At 51.2% G+C, this 20,511-nt stretch overlaps 2 protein-coding genes across 5 annotated transcripts; one reads left to right on the top strand and one right to left on the bottom strand.

Annotated features, from left to right (window-relative positions):
* Positions 1–866: 866 nt before the first annotated feature.
* LOC121093862 (cytochrome b-c1 complex subunit 9) lies at positions 867–3,259 on the bottom strand. The gene is made up of 2 exons (XM_040606780.1): positions 3,073–3,259; positions 867–1,142 (listed from the first exon to the last, which is right to left on the bottom strand). The coding sequence occupies exons 1-2, from the start codon at positions 3,211–3,213 to the stop codon at positions 1,101–1,103; spliced, it is 183 nt and encodes a 60-aa protein (XP_040462714.1). The 5' UTR covers positions 3,214–3,259; the 3' UTR covers positions 867–1,100.
* Positions 3,214–19,636, top strand: ZMAT5 (zinc finger matrin-type 5). Of its 4 annotated transcripts, none has more exons than XM_040606758.1 (6): positions 3,214–3,305; positions 7,874–8,106; positions 9,623–9,685; positions 9,898–9,978; positions 15,699–15,810; positions 19,391–19,636. In XM_040606758.1, exons 2-6 carry the CDS (start codon positions 7,980–7,982, stop codon positions 19,518–19,520), a joined length of 513 nt encoding a protein of 170 aa, XP_040462692.1. In that variant the 5' UTR covers positions 3,214–3,305; positions 7,874–7,979; the 3' UTR covers positions 19,521–19,636. The 4 variants fall into 4 exon arrangements, with proteins under 4 accessions (XP_040462692.1, XP_040462694.1, XP_040462683.1 ...); XM_040606760.1 differs by having other exon boundaries at positions 3,282–3,305; positions 7,871–8,106; XM_040606749.1 differs by lacking the exon at positions 3,214–3,305 and adding an exon at positions 3,358–3,551.
* The last annotated feature ends 875 nt before the right edge of the window (positions 19,637–20,511 follow it).

Below are 20,511 nucleotides of genomic sequence, written 5' to 3'. Positions count from 1 at the left end.
ACACAGCTTGATCTTCCTACAGCCACCTGAGACCCCAGAGTAATTAACTGAATCATTACCCCAAGTAGTGCCTGAATAGCCCTTCCCTGTGAAGAAAGATGGGTTTGAAATGGCCACGGAGAACAGGGGTAGTCTCTTCAGTTGCTGAGAACAGAATTACTCCTTCCCCTGTGACGGCTGCTGGAGTAGAGGCTGAAGCTGCACCCAGCCTGGAGGAGCAAACGCTCTTTGCACAGTGAAGTGATTCCCCTCCCTTCTGAGCAGCTCCCCTTTGATCAGACAGGACCCAGGCAGGCTTGTAGGATACTACACAAGCCTGACAAGACAATTCTGCCCCTCAAGCTACTGGAAGAGCTGAAAAGCACAGAACTAGCTAGGAAAGAGGTCTACATCCCATTTCAGTAGGTTTTGGACAAGGCGAGTTACACACCATCCCTATTTTCAGCCCAGCAGACTGATGGGCGCACACCAGCACTCACCTGTAGTAGTTCAGGGGCTCAGAGAGCCAGCAGCAAGGCAGCAGCATGGGGGAAGGATGACAGGTTAGGAACCAACCTGGTCTTGCATCAAAGGTGTAAATGACTTAAAGAGCATGTAAATGATTTTAAGTCACTTTTCTGTGACCAAGACCAGAAGAAAGCAGACAGCTCCTTACCCCTCTCAAAGTTCTCACCAGGCAGAAGCCAAGGGTAGTGTCAGTAGACCACAGCTGTATAAATGCTTTCAGGTCTTTCAAAGTTTTTGGACATTGTGATTTCTTAGTGTCCTGAAACTAAGGTGTAGGGCCATATTTAAGCACTCTCCATCTACCAGATAAGGAGAAGTGACAAGCAGGCCAAAGGATGAGTCAGGTGAACACACAGACATAAGACATGGACCAAGAATTTTTTATTTTAACACAGTAAGTTTGATTACAGCAGCAGAACTCCTTGAGTCCATCTCAGTTTACATCATATCAGTAGGTGGCTGATATAATCTGGCTCGGAGTTGTTCAGTCAGGATTCCATTTCTGTTTTGTTACAACCACTTTCAGGAGGCCAAATCCTTCTCTGCAGCATCCTTTGCCACCCCAGGCTGGATCCTGCTGCTGAGCATTTCAATCACTTTTCCTCATACTTGTGCTTGATGTGTTTCCACAGTTTCTGTACGCAAAACAAACAAAAAACCCCAAACCTGAATAGTAATCTTAGCCAGCTTTTCCATAGTCCTAGGATAAAGTTTTGCTTTAAAATTTAAGTTATGAAACCTAAATCCATGACATGCAATAGCAAGATGGGGAAAGAAGAGTTTAGACAAAAATACATCCACAAGTACCAGCAGGGCACAGGACAGCGTGGGTACTGTCATCCTGTGCCTCCCCGCTATGCAGTGGCACTCCCTGCTCCACAACAGCAAGAGTCCCACACAAAGGTTTTGGGAGGAGCAGCAAGATGGCAGCTGAGAAGCCACAAGCCTGCTCTGGGGGCATGAAGCTGCTTTCTGCTGTGGAACAGTTTGTCCTCCTCCTGCTTTGTCTGTCCCCTCCACCTTCCCACTCTTCTTTCGGAGCTTAGCAAGAACAGCACCCACTGATACTGCTGTGCCTCAGCTCCCCACACTTGTCCTGCCTGTGGAGGAGGCAGCAGATGGAGTCCTGTACCTGGGTCTGTGGGACAGGGAAGGCATGCAGGGGGCTCCGCAGCTTTTTGACTAGACTAGGAGGAAGCTGCAGACATCCCACCTCCCCTGTTCTCCTACTCCGTGAGCCAGAGATTATCAGAATATTCCAGTCACATTGCCTCAGCTTCCCACACAGGCTGGAAAGGGCACTTCTGCTCCCAGAGATACAAAATGCACAGAATCTTGTTTCAGGCACTGAAATTTGCTGGCACAATCAGGACTGTGGGAAGTGCTGCGCAAAAGCAACACATATACTGTGCTTTGCTTTTTGTTGCAGACAATGCTTTAGATTTTCAAAAACAGTTAGCTTCCTTTATAATGCCATTTCCCAATACTGCTTGAGACAACATTAGCATGCAGAAAATTAATGCTACAATTAAGAAAAAGGAGCCGAGTGCAAAGCTGAGGTTCAGATGTGATTTTATGTCAGGTTTTAACAAATGACTGTCGCTAAAAAGCAGAAGAAAGGGACCCTGGTCTTGCTCTTTACTGTGTTTTCTCAGCTCACCCAACCCCTTGTGAGTTACTTCAGAGCAGTGAAGATGTCACTTTGTGTGATATCAGTTTACAGCTTCATGACCTGGTTCAGAAGGCCAAAGAGCAGATATCGCACTGTCAAGGAAGGCACAGGGAAGCTCTCTTCTGCCTCGGAGCCATTAAGGTGGCCTGGCTATCCAGGGAAACTGTGCCCTGGGTGCTCCAAGAGCCCCAAGGCACATCAGCACTGCAGGATAGGGAAGAGCACTGCTGCGCTGCAGATGGGGACGTACAACACACTATGTTTGTCGTTTTATTGTACTTGGTGCAAGATGGAAATAACAGCACCTTCTGCCTTTTCTTAGGGTACGCGTTGTACTGCCTCATCCTGTCCAGGAAACCGGTTTATGTCCTGTCCATGTGACTCAGTATCCAGGCAGGTATCACAACTCTATATCACAGCTCTACTTTGAAATACAAGGCCGACTTGACCCATCTGATCTTAACGTTCACGCCCGGGACAGCAGACCCCACCGTGCTGCATGGTTCACGGGTTGTTACCCGCTCCCCCTGCCAAGGGCAGACCGAGACAGAGGCAGGGTTGGGGCCTACGGTGCGAGCCAGCACCCCCTACCTGAACCTCCTGCACCCACCGGCTGTGACACCCGTTGCCCTGCGGCCCCGCAGCCGCAGAAGCCCAAGAACACCGCGAAGCCCTGCCCGCCAGCCGCTGCGACACCAGCGAAGCCCCCCAGATGGGGCAGCCGCCGCACGGCAGCGCCGGGCTGCGGCCCCGGCCCTCGGGGGAACGGCGGCGGCAGGTGGCCGGGGCCGCCGGGAGCGGGCCTCGGGGCTGGGCCCAAGCGGGGCCGGCTTGACCTTCAGGGCCGGGCCTAGGCCCGGGAGGCCTCGCGGCGCGCCGCCGCCCTCCCTTACCCCCTCGTTGAGGTGCTCGAAGATGGCGTCGGCGCCCTGGTCGAAGGCGCGCTCGAAGAGGACGGCGCCCAGCACGATGGTGAGGGCGAAGGTGGAGGTGCGGCGGAAGAGCACGCTGTACGCCTGCCGCAGCAGCACCATCTTCCCGCCGCCCTGCGCGTGCGCGGCGCGCAGCCCGCTGGGAGGGGAGGGGACGCTCCCGGCAGGCACCGCGCGCTCCGGCCCGGCGGGAGGTGAGTGCGGGGAGGGAGGGGGCTGGGGCGGCGGGGGGCGGGTTGAGGGCCTCGCTCGGCCCGTGGGATAAGGCACCGCCTCCTCCTGGCGCCCTTTCCCTTCCCGGCACCCCGGCCTTCCCTTCAGTGGGCCCCGCGGCGCATCCCGAGGCTTTACTGTCCCTTTTCTGGGGTGCCGCGGCCCGGTTTGCGCAGACCGGTGGGCTGCAGGCCTCACCTCTGCTACAGCGAAGTGAAGGGTCTTGGGTGAGCTCCCCCGCTGCGGGGTGGGCCTGGTGCTGGCTGTGGAGTCTGGGGCAGGAGACAACCCCTGCCAGGGTGACCTGCGAAGGGTGAAACGGAGAAAAAGGTTTTGTGTTCGTGTCCGCATCTGCCGGGGGTAGTTTGGGTGTTTTCTTGTTGTCCGGGCCGCTGCGAGGGCAGTGAGGAGCAGCAGCTGCGAAGTCTGAACTGAGGGTGGATATTGTGGCTCATAAAAAATGGAGGAATCTCAGATAGCTGCTCCAGAGGCCTTGGGAAGAGCGTGGTGTGGCCCTGGGTGGCATCACTGAAGTGGAAACGTTCCCATTTGCCACCCTCTTTTCGTGGTTTTCTTTCTGTTTAACCTCAGTAAGGGCAAAGGGGCCCCAGGGTGGCTCCAGCACCGATGGGAAAGAGAGGTGAATTTGGGTATAGAAAAGGACAGACAAGGCAGGCAGGGAAATCTTAAAATTGAAATCATCCCTCTGAAGAACTGTTGTTAAACAAAGGTCTACGTTCAGTTTCAGAACGGATCCTCAAGTGACACTTGCCCTGTCATTTCATTTGTCTCAGCCGCTCAGAAACAGTACATAGTCTGGCTGTGCAGTCATTTATCATTACTTGTGTTTGGGGTCCCTGCGTGCAGCTACTGTGGAGATTCATATGATTTCTGTGGTAGGGCAAAGCCTCTGCTTGTGCTGGAAGCCCATGCAGAGGCTGGAAGGTGCCGGACATACTCCTGTGCCCTGTGTATAGAGTTATTCCTTAGGCCAGCCCTTTGAAAAGCTCAGTTATTATTTTTCAAAGTTAACTGCTAGGGATTGTCTCCAAGACAAAGCTCCCCAATAACCTATAAACTGCTACCACTAGGATGGGTTTGCATAATGGACAGGTCACTGTTTATCCTGCACTGAGCTCTGGATTTACACGGGGTGTAATGGTAATCAGAATCTGTCCCTCTGTCATTGTGAAGGTGCTGGCAGACTGCCGGTGTTTCGCGTGTTCCCGTAGAGATATGAGCACATTTAAATTGGCAGCTGAGAAATCATAAGCTTGACACTTGGATTTAATTAACTTCACATCTGTCTGGATATCCAAAGTGGCTGAAATGGCCCCGAGCCTGGGCTATAAGAAAGCAGGAAATTGAGATCAAGGCCCAGCAGCAATTCTCAGGGTTCAGCGTGGAGAAAAGCAGTTACACCCTGACGAAAACGCATCTGCTGTATGCCAATTTCTGGGTCACCTTCTTCCCTATGTCCACATCTTGGAGAAATCAATGAAAGAACCCCTGGAGAGTCCTAAAGAAAATCTGTAGCTAGTACAATGTGGACTGTTTTGGCAGCAATTTGAGAGGGGAAAATGTAGGATGGTGCACGTGAGATCTTGCCTGGAGTTTTACCATGCAGCTCAGCCAGATGAATGAAACACCTGCTAGGTGTCTTCAAACATGCTGTTTCTTATAAAACATTCCTCTGAGAGGCTTACAGCGGAGGATTTTTTTGTTAATACTTTTAAGCGTTTGAGATACAAGACAAAGCCTCAGGTTTTTTGTATTTGGATTTATGCAGAAAGACTTCTAAGCTAGTATGAAGCCTGTCTGAAATTGTTTATAGCTGTCTGTGGGTCCAGGGGTCTATTCACCTGAATTCAATTGCAAATTAGGGTCTAGAAATGTTAAGAGGAAATGGCCAGGCTGAAGCAGTTCTTTATAAAGCAGCTACATTTACTTTTATTTCATAATGAGCAAAATGGATTTAATTAGAAAACATCTCTGTTTTCAACTGAATAATGCTCTTTGTTTACTGTTTGAGCCGTTTGGGAAAATGGAAATAGGTTAGCCAGTGCTGCTCAGAAGCAGCTTTTATTCCTACATACTAGTTCAGCGCAAAGCAAAACACTGTGGATTGCTGATACTGCAGAGAGTTGTCAGAATCCAGCCAAGATAATCCATGCAATTGAATTCATAAAAACATAGAAATAAGTGTTCAGTGTAATCTATGGAGGGGGCGATCTCTGGGAGAATCTGATGCTCCTCTAATTGCTTTTTTTTTTTATTTTGTTCATCCCCTGTAATGGGAGTTACTGGAAGAATTTGGGAACCGGCACCTCTGGGGTGTGGGATCTGGCTGCCTGAAATCTGTAGCAGCTTTCTGCCCTCCTTGTTGGGGAAGAAGGGGGAACGAGCTTCTGTAATTATTGCTGTCGGGGTGATGAAAGGAAAAGTTTGAAATATGATTTCAAAGGCTGGCTGCTGCTGGGCTTCTGCAGGCAGAATTCCCATTGAGATCTGTGGAAACTTGTGTGGGACCACTGCAGAATCTCATTTGTTTTCCTCATTCACAGCAGCTGCTTCTGCAGAGATGGAGTGCAGGAGCCAGCAGCTGAAACAGGAAGCTTTTATGTTACCAGAAACTTTGGGAGACTATGGCATAAGATGCAGAATGGGGATTTTTCAATACTTAAAAGCCACAGCAGCGCCTGCCAGCAGCCCAGACACTGAGGGCAGAGTCCCTCTGGATTCCAGCAGCCCCACCCCAGTGCAGCAAAGCTGGCTGCCAGGCTGGCTGCAGAACTCTGGGATGATCTAGTAAAGGTTGCAGGAAAACTGTGGCTTAATGTTCATTAAGCAGCACTTGGGTTTAGGTTTCTTGGGCGGAAATAGGACAATTTCAGACCTCGAGCCCTACAGAGCCCAGTTACACCTTCCAGGCAGGAGCCAGATCTGACTGCATTTGCAGGTGAAGCAGTTTGCATCAGGGAGAGGTGGCTGGCTGGCTGATCAGCATCACCTCCCAACAAGATATTTGATCAGGAGAACAAGGAAAGAACCTGAAAACAAAGAAATTGCAAGTTCAGTTGGAGTGTTGGAACATTTTGCCTTCAGTGCGAAGGTTTGCAAGCTGATTCAAAAAAATCAGGTCTTTTCATTGAATGCAGCTGGATGCAGATGGAGGAGACTACATTTTAACTTGTGGTGTGAGGCCTGAGAGGTTTCCAGGGACTTGGTTTTGAAGCGGCAGTTCTTGGGAGTGGGGGCAGGAAGGAAGTTCAGCACAGCTGCTCATGAGATGCCGGGGTGGATGGATGGCTGGCAGGAGGGCTTGGCAGAACTGCCTTAGCTCAGCATGCTCAGCTCTGAGGGATTGCCTGTTGCTGCTGCTCTTCCTGCTGATTCTGAGGAATCGTTGGGGAGTCTGTGATTGATTCTGACACTGTTTTATTTATAAAATCTTTATTTCTTGCAGCGGTCTCCATGCCATTTTTTAAATGCATTTGGCTGTCAAGGTGTCAAAAACTGGAGAATTGCTTTTGGAGTTTATCTCTCAGTCCATCCATCTTTAGCATTTATCAGGAACCTTTATATCACTTGGGAGAGGACTTACAGTTCCTCCAGGATATCTGTTGCACCTCCAGCAAGGTCAGCCAGTGGCACCAGGGCTGCACTTAATCACAAAGCCCATCTCCTCTACCAGAGTCTGGGCTGCTCCAGGCCCAGAACAGATGAGAGCACCCAAATTCTGGCCTGTTACTTCTTGAGACTCCACAGCAGAGCCTCCGGACTACAAATACACATGTGATAATCCCCCCTCCACTGTGGGAGGAAAAGGACTGGGCACCTCCACGTTGTTTTCAGTGGCCATGGAGTTGGGAGTTCTTTCTTCCTGGCTGTAAGGCTGTTGTGATCTTAGTTATTGCAAGTGCTGTACTCAGTGAAGGAGACATAGGCTGGGGAGGATGAGGAGAGCAGTCCTTGATGTACAGGAGTAAATAGGTGGCTAGTGAACTGAATGAAATGCTGTGTCTTTTAGTGTTTGTAATGCTGCTTCCCACTTACAGTGCAGGTGAGATCAGCTTTTTATTCCATCTTTAAGGAGTTGCAGAGTTTCTTCCTTACCTTGTAGAGATCGTCACAGGGTAATTTCCTTCCTCATGCATAGCAGCTTCTGTGGAGGTTGTCTGGGGTTAAAGTCCTGGGGCCCCAGGTGGAGACTGTGGCATGGACATCTAGTTCCTCCTCTTTGCACTTTGGATGGTTTGTACGGCACGTTTCGTGGTCCAGGTCGTGGCTAGGTGTTGTTGGCTCTCTAAGGTCTCAGTTTTGTGTGGTCTAAACTTCAGCACACCCAGGAAAGGAGAATTCTTTCAGCAGAGCTGTTGTTGCTTTGAGTAATAGAGGTTAAGAAATGTGGATTCAAGCCTGTTCTGCCCTGTATGTGCAGCAGATGCTGCCTTACCCGTCTCTGATGGACAAGAATGTATACTATTGGGTGTCACCTCTCTTGGTCTGTGAGCCCTAAATGATTTGTGTTCTTCTCCTTTGGAAGCAGGCGCTATAAATCTTGGATTCTACATCCCCAGGGCAGGCATGGCTGGACGCCAAGGATCTGTCTGATGGTTCCCAGGCCATGCTGATGCTGCTCTGCTGGAAGAGAGATGGGGAAAAGATACTTCTGTGACTACTGTGACAGGTCCTTTCAGGACAACCTTCACAACAGGAAGAAACACCTCAATGGAGTGCAGCATCTCAGGGCTAAGAGAGTCTGGTACGACTTATTCCGAGGTGGGTACTGCCAACTGTCTGCCTCTCCCTTTCTGGGACTGGGGAGGTGATTGATAAGGGATGGGGAAATAGATAAAATAAATCAGCACTGATGATTTATATTCAGATTGTCTGTGCCACTGAATTACAGACTTGATACTGTCACTGTCAGGCAGTCTCAGAGGCAAAACCCTTATGAGTCTGGATGTGGGACGGTTCCCCATCAGCTGTAGATGTCAGCTGGGAGATGAAATGAGAAGGAAGAGATAGGGAAGTTGTTGCTGCGAACAGGAGTTGCAGGTAAAGCTCTCTTGGCATCATGAGCAACTCTTGAGACAGGAGACATGAGAGAACAAAGTGAGTTACAGCTCCTGAAGGTGAGAAGTCCTTCTGCAAACCAGGAGTTGCAGGCTGTGTTTGTCTCCTGGCTAGCTAGGTGAGGGATATCCTGCGGAGCTCTGGGTGACTCTGCTGTCTGCTTAACCAAATGTGGAAGTTGAGAGGGTTCTCTGTAATGGCCAAGTGTGGAGGACCAACAGCCCCAGCTCAGGTCTAGCTGGGTCCATGATGGTGAGGCAGATTACCTAGTACTTGACTTCTCACCAGGCTGCAAGCCTTGATTTAACTCTGATTGATAACATTCCTCATCTTATCCCTGATTAGGGGGTTCATCTCCTCTTGTCTCTAGACTCTGTGGCCTGACATCAGCCAGTGGAAGTTCTTCCACAGTCAGTGGGAGCTGCTGTATCTTTGAGGCTCATTTTCCCCAGGACATCTCTGGGAGATGAAGGACCATTTCAGTGGTGTCCACTGGAGACTCTGCACTGGGTTCTGTGAGGCCTCCCACAGAGCTTTTCTGAGAGCTCTGTGAGTCCGTCTGATCTTTCTCTGCTACACAGAAGTGCTGCAGTCCTTGCTTTTCTGTCATGCTTCTTCTACTGGCATGGGGAGAAGGCATGAAGCAGAGAGCAAAGGTGATATTTGCAAGCCAGTGAAAAGCTGAAGCCAGGGGTGCAAAGAGGGACTGTTAATTGGCAGTTTGTCTGTGGCTTAAGTTCTGGTTGTCCTGTAAAGTGGCTTCCCACTAGACCACAGAGCTGTTTGGGACCATGATACGATGGAGTACTGTCGCGACGGAGGGAAGACACAGTCACTCAATATGAGTGATCAGCAGACTTCATTTATTGTACCTTACAGTCACCTTTTATGCCTTGTTATAATTAGCTCATACATATTACAAAAGTTAAGCTCATTATTGGTTAGTTGCCTAAATATCAAGCCCGCCCCTAGTTTCTCTTCTGTAGTTATCTGTTCCCACCTGTAACATTCTTTTCCCACCGCAATCTTCCTGTTACTGTGTAACAAGAACAGCCAAAGACAGTGTATTTTTGCTTTACTTCAGATAAGCTGAGAGCGATGTGCATTTTTGTCCAGCCAGCTGGACTATGTCTATGTGACCCTTTTCAGCTAGCCAGTTATCCACAGGCTACTGCTGTGCAAGACATCTTTACCCTGTTTTGTCCTTTGTCTGCCCTAGATGCTGCTGCTATCCTGCAAGAGGAGCAAACCAAGAAACCTTGTCGGAAGTTTCTGCAAACAGGTGAGGACTTCTGAGGTAGGAAAAACTGCCTGAGCTCCAGCAGCCCAAGCCTGTTCTGGAGAGCCCTGGCATGTGTGTTTGTCTTGGAGGGAGTGAAGGGCTTGGGCCTCTGTGCCTGGCACACAGGTGTGATGGATCTTGGGTTTGCATACGCATTTACAAGGGAGAACCTTGTGTGCAGCTCTCATGGAGCTCCATGGCTTTTGTTCCAGGACAGTGTGATTTTGGGTCCAACTGCAGATTTTCCCACATGACAGAGCAGGACCTGGAGAAGCTGAGTGCCCAGGTTCAAGGTGAGTCCTCAAACAAGAAAATGTCCTGGGGTCTCTGAGGAGTGGGAGTTGCTGCAGGGAGTTTGGGCTGCAAAGGGGCATGTGAGGGGTTGTACAGCGAGAGCCTGTGATCCCATGTTGCCTGTATGCATCAAGCCGAGCATGGATCCCTCCCGCCTGCCTCTCAGTGCTATGTGAGCTTGTAGCATGGCTGTAAGTGCTGCAGTTTTTCATATGCTTCCTGCTCTTGATCTGCTGGCACAGACACAAACCTAGAGTTGAGCAATGCTGTTACTACTTCGCAGCAGAGAGTGGGCTTTCTGAGCCCTTGGGGTTTTGTACAGTCAGGGAATAAAAAACTGTCAGCAGCAGAGGGCACTGGTACATCACTTCCCCTTAAATTTATGGATTTGATTTCCCCCTGCCTTTCATTACCGGGGAGCTGTTGCTTCCACTCTTGGGAAGAGCCAGTTTTTTCTGTCAGTTGGGTTGTCCTAGGGAGAGGACATGGGGTCTTGGATCCAGAAATGGCCTTTGCTCATGTGGCTTTGGGTGGGACTGAAGTTTTGGCAGAGGATGAATGGCAGCTGCTCCACTGCTGTGAGTCTCCAGAGCACTATTGAACTTTTTCATTCTGTGAGTACCACCTCCTTGCCCTAAAAGGGGTAGCAGCTCTGTTTTCTCTATAGGATCCGTTACTTTGGTGGTTAGAGAAAATGTGAGTGAGGTGTTGGTGAGAACTTATGGAATGGTTGAGGTCTGCACTGGAAATCGTCTAGTCCCAACCCTGTCTTGCTCCAAGCAGGGTAAACTAGAGCAAGCTGCTCAGGGCCACGTCTGGTTGTGTTTTGAATATCTCCAAGGCTGGAGGCTGTACAACCTCTGTGGGCAACCTGTTCCAGTGTTTGACCACGTTTGCAATAAAAATGTAAATTTTTTTAATTTTTGAAGTCCTGTATTTTGGTTTGTGCCCATTGTCTCCTGCCTTTGCAGGACTCCCTCCAGTATGTCCCTGTGGTACTGGAGAGCCCAGGACTGGCCACAGCACACAGACATGGGCTCACCAGTGTGGAGCAGAGAGGAATGATCACCTCCTTGACCTGCTGGCAGTGCTCTTCCTAACGCAGCCCAACTTCTGAGCAGATCTTGTGCCCACACTGCTAACCAAAGCCAACTGTTGTTTTGCCAGTAGTCTGGCAAAAACAGGCTTAAGTGTTGGAAGTGTGTGTGTGTGTGTGTACATGCAAGCATACGCGTGAGATTTGGGGTGTTTGTGGGATAGAGACTCTCTTCTGGCCTTCTGAGGGATCGCGTTTGGGGAGGCAGGGCTCTGGTGAACCTGGGGGAGCAGGAGGAAGGCATGCACTACAGAGCTATTCCAGTCCTCGCTGTTGCTGAGTCAGTCTGCGAGTTCCCGAGGCGACTCTGTGAATCAATCGCTGAACAACGCTGGCAGTCAATAAAATCCATCTCGTCAGGCTGCACGGGAGACGGAGCACTCCAGCCAGCCCTTCTTGGAGCAGCAGTGCCAGGCTGGCAGTCGTGCTTTTCTTCCCCGCTGCTAGCCCAGAACCTCTCCCCAACCCTTCTCTGCTGCAGGGTTTAAGTGCTGGGCTCCCGAGAGGTGGCATAGGATGGCAGCCTATTTGCGGGAACCTGTAGCATTTCCAGTCATTAAAAGCTGTTTTATTGCAGGGGAAGTGAAAGCTCTTTGGAGCAGAGCGGAGCTGCAGGGGAAGGCTGGCAAGCTCCTCTGCGCTTGGGCAGGTTTCTTTGCCAATTACACTTGTTATTGAATATTGACTTCTGTCAAATGGGCCAGGTGTAAGTGGAGAATTGGCTAGTGAGAGAGCTGATTCCTGGGAGATTACTTGGAAACCTTACATTCATATTACCAAGTCAAACATTTAATTAAACAATTAGACTTCAAGGAGCTATGGCCAGGTGACGGCAGGGTGCCTCGTCCTTGGCTGTGCTGCTCTAACGTGAATGCCTTCTAACGTTGTAGAGCTAAATCCTGCTCACCTCTCTTGTGGTGTTGCTCCATGGAAATCCCGTGTGAGCAGGCTGAGAATCACACAGACCTCTAAAGTTTGTGACTTTAACACTGCTAAACCATGATGGTACTTTCTTTATCATGTAAATATTGAACCTGTCCCTGAATCCGTATTAAGTGTTTGGTGTTGGTAGTTCTGTTTCAGTGAGCTCTCCTTGCTAATGATGTGGTGTTATTACAGCCAAAGGAAACGTTACATTATTCTTAACATTTGGCCTTTTTAATGCCGGGAATTCACCTTGTTGTTTGTGTTAGTCTTGTGGGTTAAGCAGGACAATTTCTGGACGATTCACTGTTCTGTAACAGCTTAGAGCGTGTCCTAGTTTGGCTTCAGCATTTCTGCACCCTGTGGAATATACTCACCAACAAGCAACAGTTTACACCTTCAGCAGGGAGGGAGGCATATTCCCAGCTGTTCCTGCATCAAAGCATTAGCCTTCTGCATCTGCTGCATCATTCATCAGCAAGACACTTCCAGGCTGTCATTTTAAGTACAGTCGTGTCAGGAAAAGTCACTGTCAAATTGCCATCTTCTTGCTTAAAGTTATTGGCTCCCCGCTAATCTGCGTCACTTCTGCTGGTAATATTGACACAAGCCAGCCTCTTTGGTGAGCTCCAGCTAGCTGGATCTGCAAGGGGAGAGTAAGGGCACAGTTGGGTGAGTGTTTGCAGTATATCTGTGTGATTGAAAGAATATGAGTGACTCTGCTGGGGGTGACTGTAGCGAACCGGTTTAACTTAGCAATGAGCAGGAGAAGGAGCGCTCTCGCAGTCGGCTGCCGCTCCTTGGCTGCAGGGTGGTAACTTCTTAAGCTGCTGATATTGCAGGGCCTCGTCAACCTCATCTCTCGCCCACAGTCTGCTGCTGTTCATGTGCTCTGGAGAGGTTCGGGCTGCCACATCTTCTGGCCCAGGGAGGCAGCTGAAGGATTACATGTAAATCTCTTCACTGGGTGACCTGCTCAGTACTCATGGTTGCATCTTGCATACCGTGGTGCCTTGTTGAGGAAGAAAACTCATGCTAAAAGTTGCATGGGGAGCAAAGATAAATCTGGACTCAAGCTTTGGCATCATTAGAGAGGCACTTCATGACTAGAGACACCCTTTTAATTGGCTGTAATTAGACTATGAAACAAACATCCCAGTGAGAAGGAGGAGGGGAAGCACCTTCACACCTGTCTTGCTGCTGCAATCTGGCTGGCTGCGTGACCATCTATGAGGAGTAAGGGCTGGTTACTGTGTTTCAGAGTTACACCTTGAAGTACCTGTTGACATTCAGGGGTATTTCCAACCTCATGGTGGTTTTGGTGGTCCCTGGATGGGATGTGTGTGCTTCAGAAGAAGATGCAGCAAAAGATTTGCCTTTTTGATGGGCACGCATCAAGGTGGGCAGAGCCAGACGGTTGCCTGTACCTGCTGCCTTATTTCTCAGCCTGAGGGCTGGAGTGCTTTGGAGCTGTAACTCACAGAGCTGTGTAAATGGGGAGCCAGCTGGATATCTTTCTGATCTGGACACCTGGGGCCTCATTTAGGCCAGCATGAGCCTGGAATCATTCCACTGCAGTTGGTGAGCTTTTCTGGATGAGACAGTGAGTTGTGGCTGCTCAAGTCCATGGGCTCCCATCAGTTCCTGGTGTGACACTTTGGGGCAGTGGCCTTGGGGCTCCCTGCTCTAAACAGAGAGGCTTTGACAGTTTTTGGTCTGTTCTGTGTTGGGGCTTGGAGTTGGATGAAAAGGAAATCTCAGTGGTAGGTAGAGGCGAGAGAGGTTTCTCTCTGTGATTTTCTTCCCTGCCTCGTTGAAGCCTCTCGCAACCACTGCTTGTCCCCTTGCTTGATGGGATGTGCCCAGGCACTCAACAGATCAAGAAACCTGGAACAAAGGGAAATAACATGGCTGTGGTCAAGCTTGCCAGGGAAGTCTAACCTAGGAGCTGAATTCAGATATCCTGAATCTGAGCAGTGCCCAGCTCACCAGACTGAGCTTCTTCCTTCCCCAGTGCCCTGGCCTGGCCAGGCTATTGTGTTGACCCCAAGTAGCTCTGCTGGGCTTTGCTCCCTGGGAATGAACAACTGTGGGAGCGTTGTCTCCAAGCATATCCTTATCGCCGGGTTGCAGAGCAGCACCTCGACATCAGGACCACAGCAGGCTGTCTTTGTGGTGGCAGGGAGTACATCGTCACCCCTCCCAGCAGCAGATGAAAAGGCTAGATGACAAATTATCCATCTCCGGCTGCTCATTGTGTAGCACATTTCTGCCATCCTTATTAATATTCAACAGGCAGATGAATAATTGGTTGCCACCACTAGGATGAAGTGATCCTTCACTCTGCCCAAGCAATATTAATATCACACCCTGTCTGGAAACGTATAATATTTTCCTTAAACGTGTGACATATGGCATGTAGGTGTGGAGCAGGCTCCTGGTGGGCATGGCTGCAGGTGGCTGCTGCCGGGCTGGGACTATTGGCAGGTTGATCTCTAATCCCCCAGAGCGCTTGTCCCTGGAGGGTTTGGCGGGCGGGACAAAAGGAAATGACACACAGCTGCCTGCTTTTTTTTTATTAACATCGGTGTTTGTTTAAAAAAGTATCACATTCCCTTTTCTGTTAGGTGGGAACTTTCCACTAGGCTGGAGATCTAAGAGCTCTGAGCATCTCCTCAGCCCACTCTGCCTGACGTGCTGGCAGGAGTACGGCTGTGTCGTATCAAGGACTTGTGCTAGACCCTGTTCTCCATTAGCATCCCTTCTTACTTTGTCTCTGGTGCCGAGGGGGGACTGGGGAGCTTTACTAACTGGGCAGCTGTGGATTTCTGCCCAGTGGGAGGTACTGGGGAGTGCTGGGCTGCCCTGTTGGCTCTGTGCCCTTCTGTCTGGAGAGGACAGTGCTACAGGACAGGGTGCTTGTGGGCATCTGCCCCACACAGCCACCCTTACAGTGACAGAGAGGTTGAAAGCTTACAAGGACCTCAAGCTGCCCTGTCTCTTGGTAGGCAGCAGAGGTTTCCTGCTGGTTTCCTTGCTTATTCCTAACTTGTATAAGAAAATGCAGGAACTTGTTCCTCTCCCTTCCTCCACCATGCTCTGCTCTGATTTTGCACCTAGGCTGAGCAGCGCTGGGCTGCAGCCTCCTGCCCTGTCTCTGCAGGGGCTGGGGATGCGTCGGACAGCATGTGCCTTAGACCTGACAGCATTTCTGAAATCCCGTCACTTGGTCGTACACGTACTCTGAACCTTTCAGACTCTCATGGCCTGCCAAGTCTGCACTGATCCGGACAGACATCCCTGTCACTCCCACCTAAGTGGGCAGAGGTGGCAATGTCCCTCCTGCCAGGTGGAGGGACACATCTTTGGAAACAGCTCAGGGCCAGCAGAGGCTGTTTCAGGCAAGCATGAGGACGATCTGCCCCGGGGGGAGATGTCAGACTCCCCTCAGTTAGGTGTCCAAAATGCCACCCTGCTCACTGGCTTAGTTCTTGTTCCTGGCTCCGTCTGGCTGGAGCTGTCACCAGTGAGGAGGCCAAGCATCAGATGGCAGGTGGAGAGTGGAGGAGGAGGAGGGGCTGCTACAGGCAAATTGCAAACTCTCCACCATAAGAAACTCTGCAGGGTAATGAGCAGTGGGTTTAATGGAGTGAAAGGACTGCAGTATGAGCGTCTGACGGCACTCTCTCTCTCAACTAGGGGAGCAGAGATCAAAGGAGCTACGACAGGAGGGAGCAGATGTCCCGCCTGGCACCATTGAGGACTGGCTGGAGAAGAGAGCAAAGAGACTGAGCGCGGCTCAGAGTAACAGGTACTGGTGGCTGGGGAGCATCCCTGTGAGGGCTGGCAGCTGCTTCGAGCCCGCATGATGCAGAGGGGGATCCCACAAGAGAGTTGTGGGTGGGATGGAAGGCACAGGTGATCAGAGGTCCCTGAGCTATCATTTAACACTCGGCCTGCCAGCGCTGTGCACCTGCTTCTTAGCACATGCTACAGACGGGCATATGGATCTGGTCTTGCACACCCACATCAGAGATGTGTGCACGTTGCTTCCTGTGTACCCAGGGGGACAAGACAGGCCTTGATGCCTGTGGGAAGGCGGCGCTGTTATTAATGCCGGGAGTTCAGTGGCAGGAGCCCGGCCTCTTCTGTTGACGGCTTCTCCATCCTCTGCCTGCCATGTCTACACATCCCTGCCGGTCCCTGCCAGTGAAAGGGTGGAATTAGCTCCTCCTCACGGCATTCATTCGGTTTGGGGTGCCTGCCGGTGCCTGCTGTTTCTTTGCTCACCTGACTGTGCCGCAAGCTTAATTGGATGACATTTGGTCAGGTGCCAAATCTCTCTTTGTTCTTTTTCTGTTTGCTCCTGTCCTCTCTGCTTTGGTCTGGGCAGGATCTTCCTTCTGGTGCTTGTCTGGGCTTGTTGCTTTCTTTTTCACTCCATCCATCAGCTTGCCTGCCCTGAGCCTTGCAGTGGTGCTCACAGACAGATGGAACCTTCCTGCCCCACACCGTACACTTCATTTGCCCCATTTTGATTGTCCTGCCTGTGAATTTTTTGATCTGCAGATGGATCGTCTCTTACAGAAAATAGCCATCAGTATACCCTGAGGAATTTCCAGACCCTTGTAACTACTTCATCCCCGCTGCCTCCAAAGACGCACAAGGCTTGAGATTTCTAGGGTTGTTTGCTTTCTACCCAGCCTGTCTGTCCCTCCAGGCTCAGAAACCATCTACTACAGGAACTAAACACCAACTACTCAAAGCTTCTTTTCCTCTGTCCGGCCTTGCTGACACCTGTCCCTATAATTTCTCTTCTCTTGTGCTTCTCCAGCCCCAGCATTGCCCTTCCAAGCAACTGTGTGTTTTGACGGAGGTCTGCCAGAGAAGTTATTTTGCGTTGCCAGGGAAGAGGGTCTGTTTAAGGCCTGTCCCTGTGCTCCTGGTGCCCGGGGAGTCTTATGTTCCTCCTGAAAATGCTTTTAAGGACAAGGAGCTCCCTCTCCCTCCTGCAGTCCTCAAGGTCCCTGAAACGTGACAAATCTCTGGCAGGATCTAACGGTGCTTTGGGGAATTTGTGGGTTTGGATGATAACCTGCCATGGGGCTCCCTTGCCTGGCTGGTAATGTCAATAAAGACCATTAGTCTGCACAAAACAGTAGAGAAAGTGCTCTTGAGGGCAGTCATCTCTAAAAGGAGATGCTAGAGACCCAGCTCCACCTGTCTTCTCTGGCAGCACTGAGTAGGAAGGATTCAAGCTGAGATGTAAGAGGTCTTGGAAGTGTGATCTCCCAGAGTGTGATGGGAAGCCCTTGCTGTGTTAAGCCTCAGCCTGTGAGCGTAGTTGAGTTTCTGTCTCTGCCTTGCCAGGGGCTTTCTAGCAGGATACCTGGCAAGCAGCCACAGCTGGAGCTACTGCGTTGCAGTCTCCAGGTACACCACAGTGCAAAGAAAACACCACACTGGATAAGAAGTGGCCCCCTGCAGCCTTGGTAGAAGGGTAGCACTTTCTTAAAGGCAGTAACTTCAGCACCATTTGTGTCACCTGAATTAGCCCCATGGATGGAGAGTTGCCACACTGCCTTCCACCCATCGTTTGTGCAGCTGCTCTCCCAGCTTGGCTGGGCTCAAAGGGACAATCTTTATTTGGAAGCCTCCACCTAATGTGTATTTTCAAAGTTCCACTGTGCCATGGCTTTCTGGAGAGCTGGGGTGGAGTTGGATGGAGTTTGTGTAGTTCTCTTAGCAGTAGAGCTCTCTCAGGGTGTGACTGATTTTTAACCTGATTTCCAAAGGAAGTTGAGTGTGTCAGTGCACACGAGTGGGTGCTTCTGCTGTAACCGCCGTGGAGCCCACTACTGGTTGCCATCAGAAGGGGGTCTGAGCCCTCAAAGGTACTGAGGCACTACAGGTTTCATGAACGCAGAGGTGGGTAGAGGAGAGGGATCCCATTAATGCTTTTGGAAATATTCTTGACCCTTGCTAGACACCAGAGAATCCACATGGGACAGCCATTCTGAATGCTCCAGCTGTAGGTATAATTTTGATAGCACTTGTATCTTATGAGACCCTGGGGAATTGAGTACCCAGACAGCATCTTCCCTATTGATTAGTTCTGCTGCTCACAGAACAGCTCATTAGTTGATAGCTGTGTTGTTCCACCTTGCAGCATGTCTTGTCCTGCTCCCCACCCCACCGTACTGCTGCTGCGGGGGCTCCCCTGTGTGTGAGTGACGGTGCCTGGATGTAACAAAAAATATTCCTGCCCGAGAGGGGCTTGGTGTGTGCCCTAGCAGTCTTGTCTCATCCCCAGCTCTGAAGAATCCCCACCAAGGGATTAAGCATTAGACCAAATGACTTTGCTCCGTGTTAGTTGCCTAGAAAACACGGCACTCAACTTCTGTAGCTGGCTTTCAGCCATGTCGTCGGCCCTGCAGGGAGAGGAGGGTGCTGCTGCTCCAGAGCATTATGTAAAGGAGTTTGATTAGATTTCTTCTGGCATTACAATTAAAAAGATTCATCAGGATCAGAGGTAGAGGCCTGAGAAGCTGGAAGCCTGTGCTAAAGAACAAATGGGTTTCCTGCACTCAGGAATTAATGGAAAAGGTACATTTCCCATGAATTTAAACCTGCCCTGGCCAAGCATTTTCTTCAGCTGGAGACAAGGGAGCGATGCTTCTTGCTTTTCCACTTCTTCAGTCAGGTGTGGTGTTTGCAGTGACCTCAACTAGTAAACCTGAGGGAGAGAGGCAGGCTGTGAGTTGGAGGAGGAAGCCTGTTCCCTCTGCTGAAGGGTGCTTCTGTTAAAACACCCCATCGTTTTGGCAGTTTCTCCGTTTCCGAGGGGTCCTTGTCCTTTGGGAAGTGCACAGCTGGTTTGGGATTCAGGCTGCTCAGAAAGAAACATCTGCTAATTTTGTTTGTTCTTCTCAAAACTCATCTGTTTGAAGAGTTGAGAGCAGCTGGAGTGGGAGGGGAAGGGGCCAGCCTTGCTCCCAGCACGAGGCCTCTCCTGCCAGCAGCTGTGCCTGGGGCTGGCACTGCAGCCCCTTTCAGGGGGCTGTGCCTGCTCTCCCCGTCCCCCCCCCAGCAGACCCCCTTACCTTACTGCTCCCACCTTTGTTTTCGGTGGCACGCGCTGCAGCAGCAAGCACTGACTGCCCGAATGGGCTGGGGGTTGGTTACACAGCAGTCCTGCTGTTGGATTTGGGGGGGGAGGGGGGTAAATATACCTGCTTGTTGATAACCAAAACCCTCTTCTGCTGCACCCCTCCTCTTCTGGGGGGCTAGTGGAGGGGGCACAGGGAAGCTCAGCCCCTCAGCAGGGCCTTGCTGTCGAACTGAGACAGCCCTGTCTCACCTCTGCCCCTTCCCTCTCCCCGCCTCCGCAGTGCTCTGCCTGAGAAACCAGCTCCTTTCCAGTACCCGCCAGGCTGGCCACCAGTGCAGGATCTGCCCCCGTCTCTGCAGGCCCCCCCACCCGGAGGGTGGCCAGTCCCCCCCAACCTGCAGTGGGGCTGAGGCGCAGGGATCCCTGCGGAGGTTGTGCTGGAGACGGACTTCTTCCTCACCTGCTCTAAGAAAAGGACAGAATTATTTATATACACTTTTTATATCAATAAAAGCCTTCCCCCCTGTTGCAGCCTGCATGTGTCGCGTTCTTTCTTGCCTGGCAGCCTCCCCTGGGCTGAGCCGGTCGGGCAGGTGTCTCCCTGCGGCTGGAACGGGGATCTGCACTCAGCAGGGCTCCAGCCCTGCGCAGAGGGGCTGTCTGCTGTCGTCTGGGGCAGGATGTGTCCCCTCGGACTGCTGCTGGCTGTGCTGTGCCCTGCGCTGCCCGCTCTCAGCGCAGCTCTGCGGCTGGGCTCGATGCGGCTGGTCCAGGCCAGGGAAGGAAGCTTTTAAAATTGATCTTTAATATTTCCTCCAGTGTTTATGACTTATGTTCGCTTCTGAATTCAGCGTGTAAAACTGCTTTGGTTCAGGCGCCAAAGCTCCTAATGAAGAGCTCGGGGAGCACCTGTAAGCCTCCTGCTCGCACTGTGCTGAAGGTGAGAAGCAGGGAGGAAAAAATATCCCAAGGTTTCTCCTTCTCCAGGAAACTAAATAAATGGTGAGGCCCGCGGGGCCGATACTGCCGTGGGAGCTGCCGGCCGGGCGTGTGTGCTGGGGCAAGGAGGGCTCCAGCTTCTCTTCGCTGCCCTGGAAGGGCCGCCCTGGAGAAGACATCAGGGGTGCTTTTTAGGGTGCAGCTTTGGTGTGGCCAACCCAGCCCAGGCAGAGGCAGCTGAGCCTGGCCACGTGGCTGCCGCACTGTGAGTTTTACAGTCACCTCGGCAGGAAAAGAGAGGATGAACGAGGCCCTTGGCTTCTCGGGAAGGCGGGTGGGTGCTCCAGCTTCACGGCAGAGCTGCTGGGGATCCCGGCCAGCAGGGTCCTGGGAGAGCAGCTCTCTGGCAGCAGGTCCATCCAGGATGGCTGCACCCACTGCCAGTGCATTTCAGGTTTGGCT

Source organism: Falco naumanni, chromosome 1, assembly GCF_017639655.2.
Source record: "Falco naumanni isolate bFalNau1 chromosome 1, bFalNau1.pat, whole genome shotgun sequence".
Classification (NCBI taxonomy): domain Eukaryota; kingdom Metazoa; phylum Chordata; class Aves; order Falconiformes; family Falconidae; genus Falco; species Falco naumanni.
Note: the sequence above shows the minus strand (reverse complement) of the source record. Positions and strands in the feature narration are given on the sequence as shown.

Coding starts and splice junctions, on each gene's coding strand:
- LOC121093862 (XM_040606780.1), bottom strand. CDS start 3,213: ATGGTGCTGCTGCGGCAGGCGTACAGCGTGCTCTTCCGCCGCACCTCC. Junction 1,143..3,072: donor TCGAGCACCTCAACGAGGGG/GTAAGGGAGGGC, acceptor TTTTGCGTACAG/AAACTGTGGAAACACATCAA.
- ZMAT5 (XM_040606758.1), top strand. CDS start 7,980: ATGGGGAAAAGATACTTCTGTGACTACTGTGACAGGTCCTTTCAGGAC. Junction 8,107..9,622: donor CTGGTACGACTTATTCCGAG/GTGGGTACTGCC, acceptor TGTCTGCCCTAG/ATGCTGCTGCTATCCTGCAA. Junction 15,811..19,390: donor AGCGCGGCTCAGAGTAACAG/GTACTGGTGGCT, acceptor CCGCCTCCGCAG/TGCTCTGCCTGAGAAACCAG.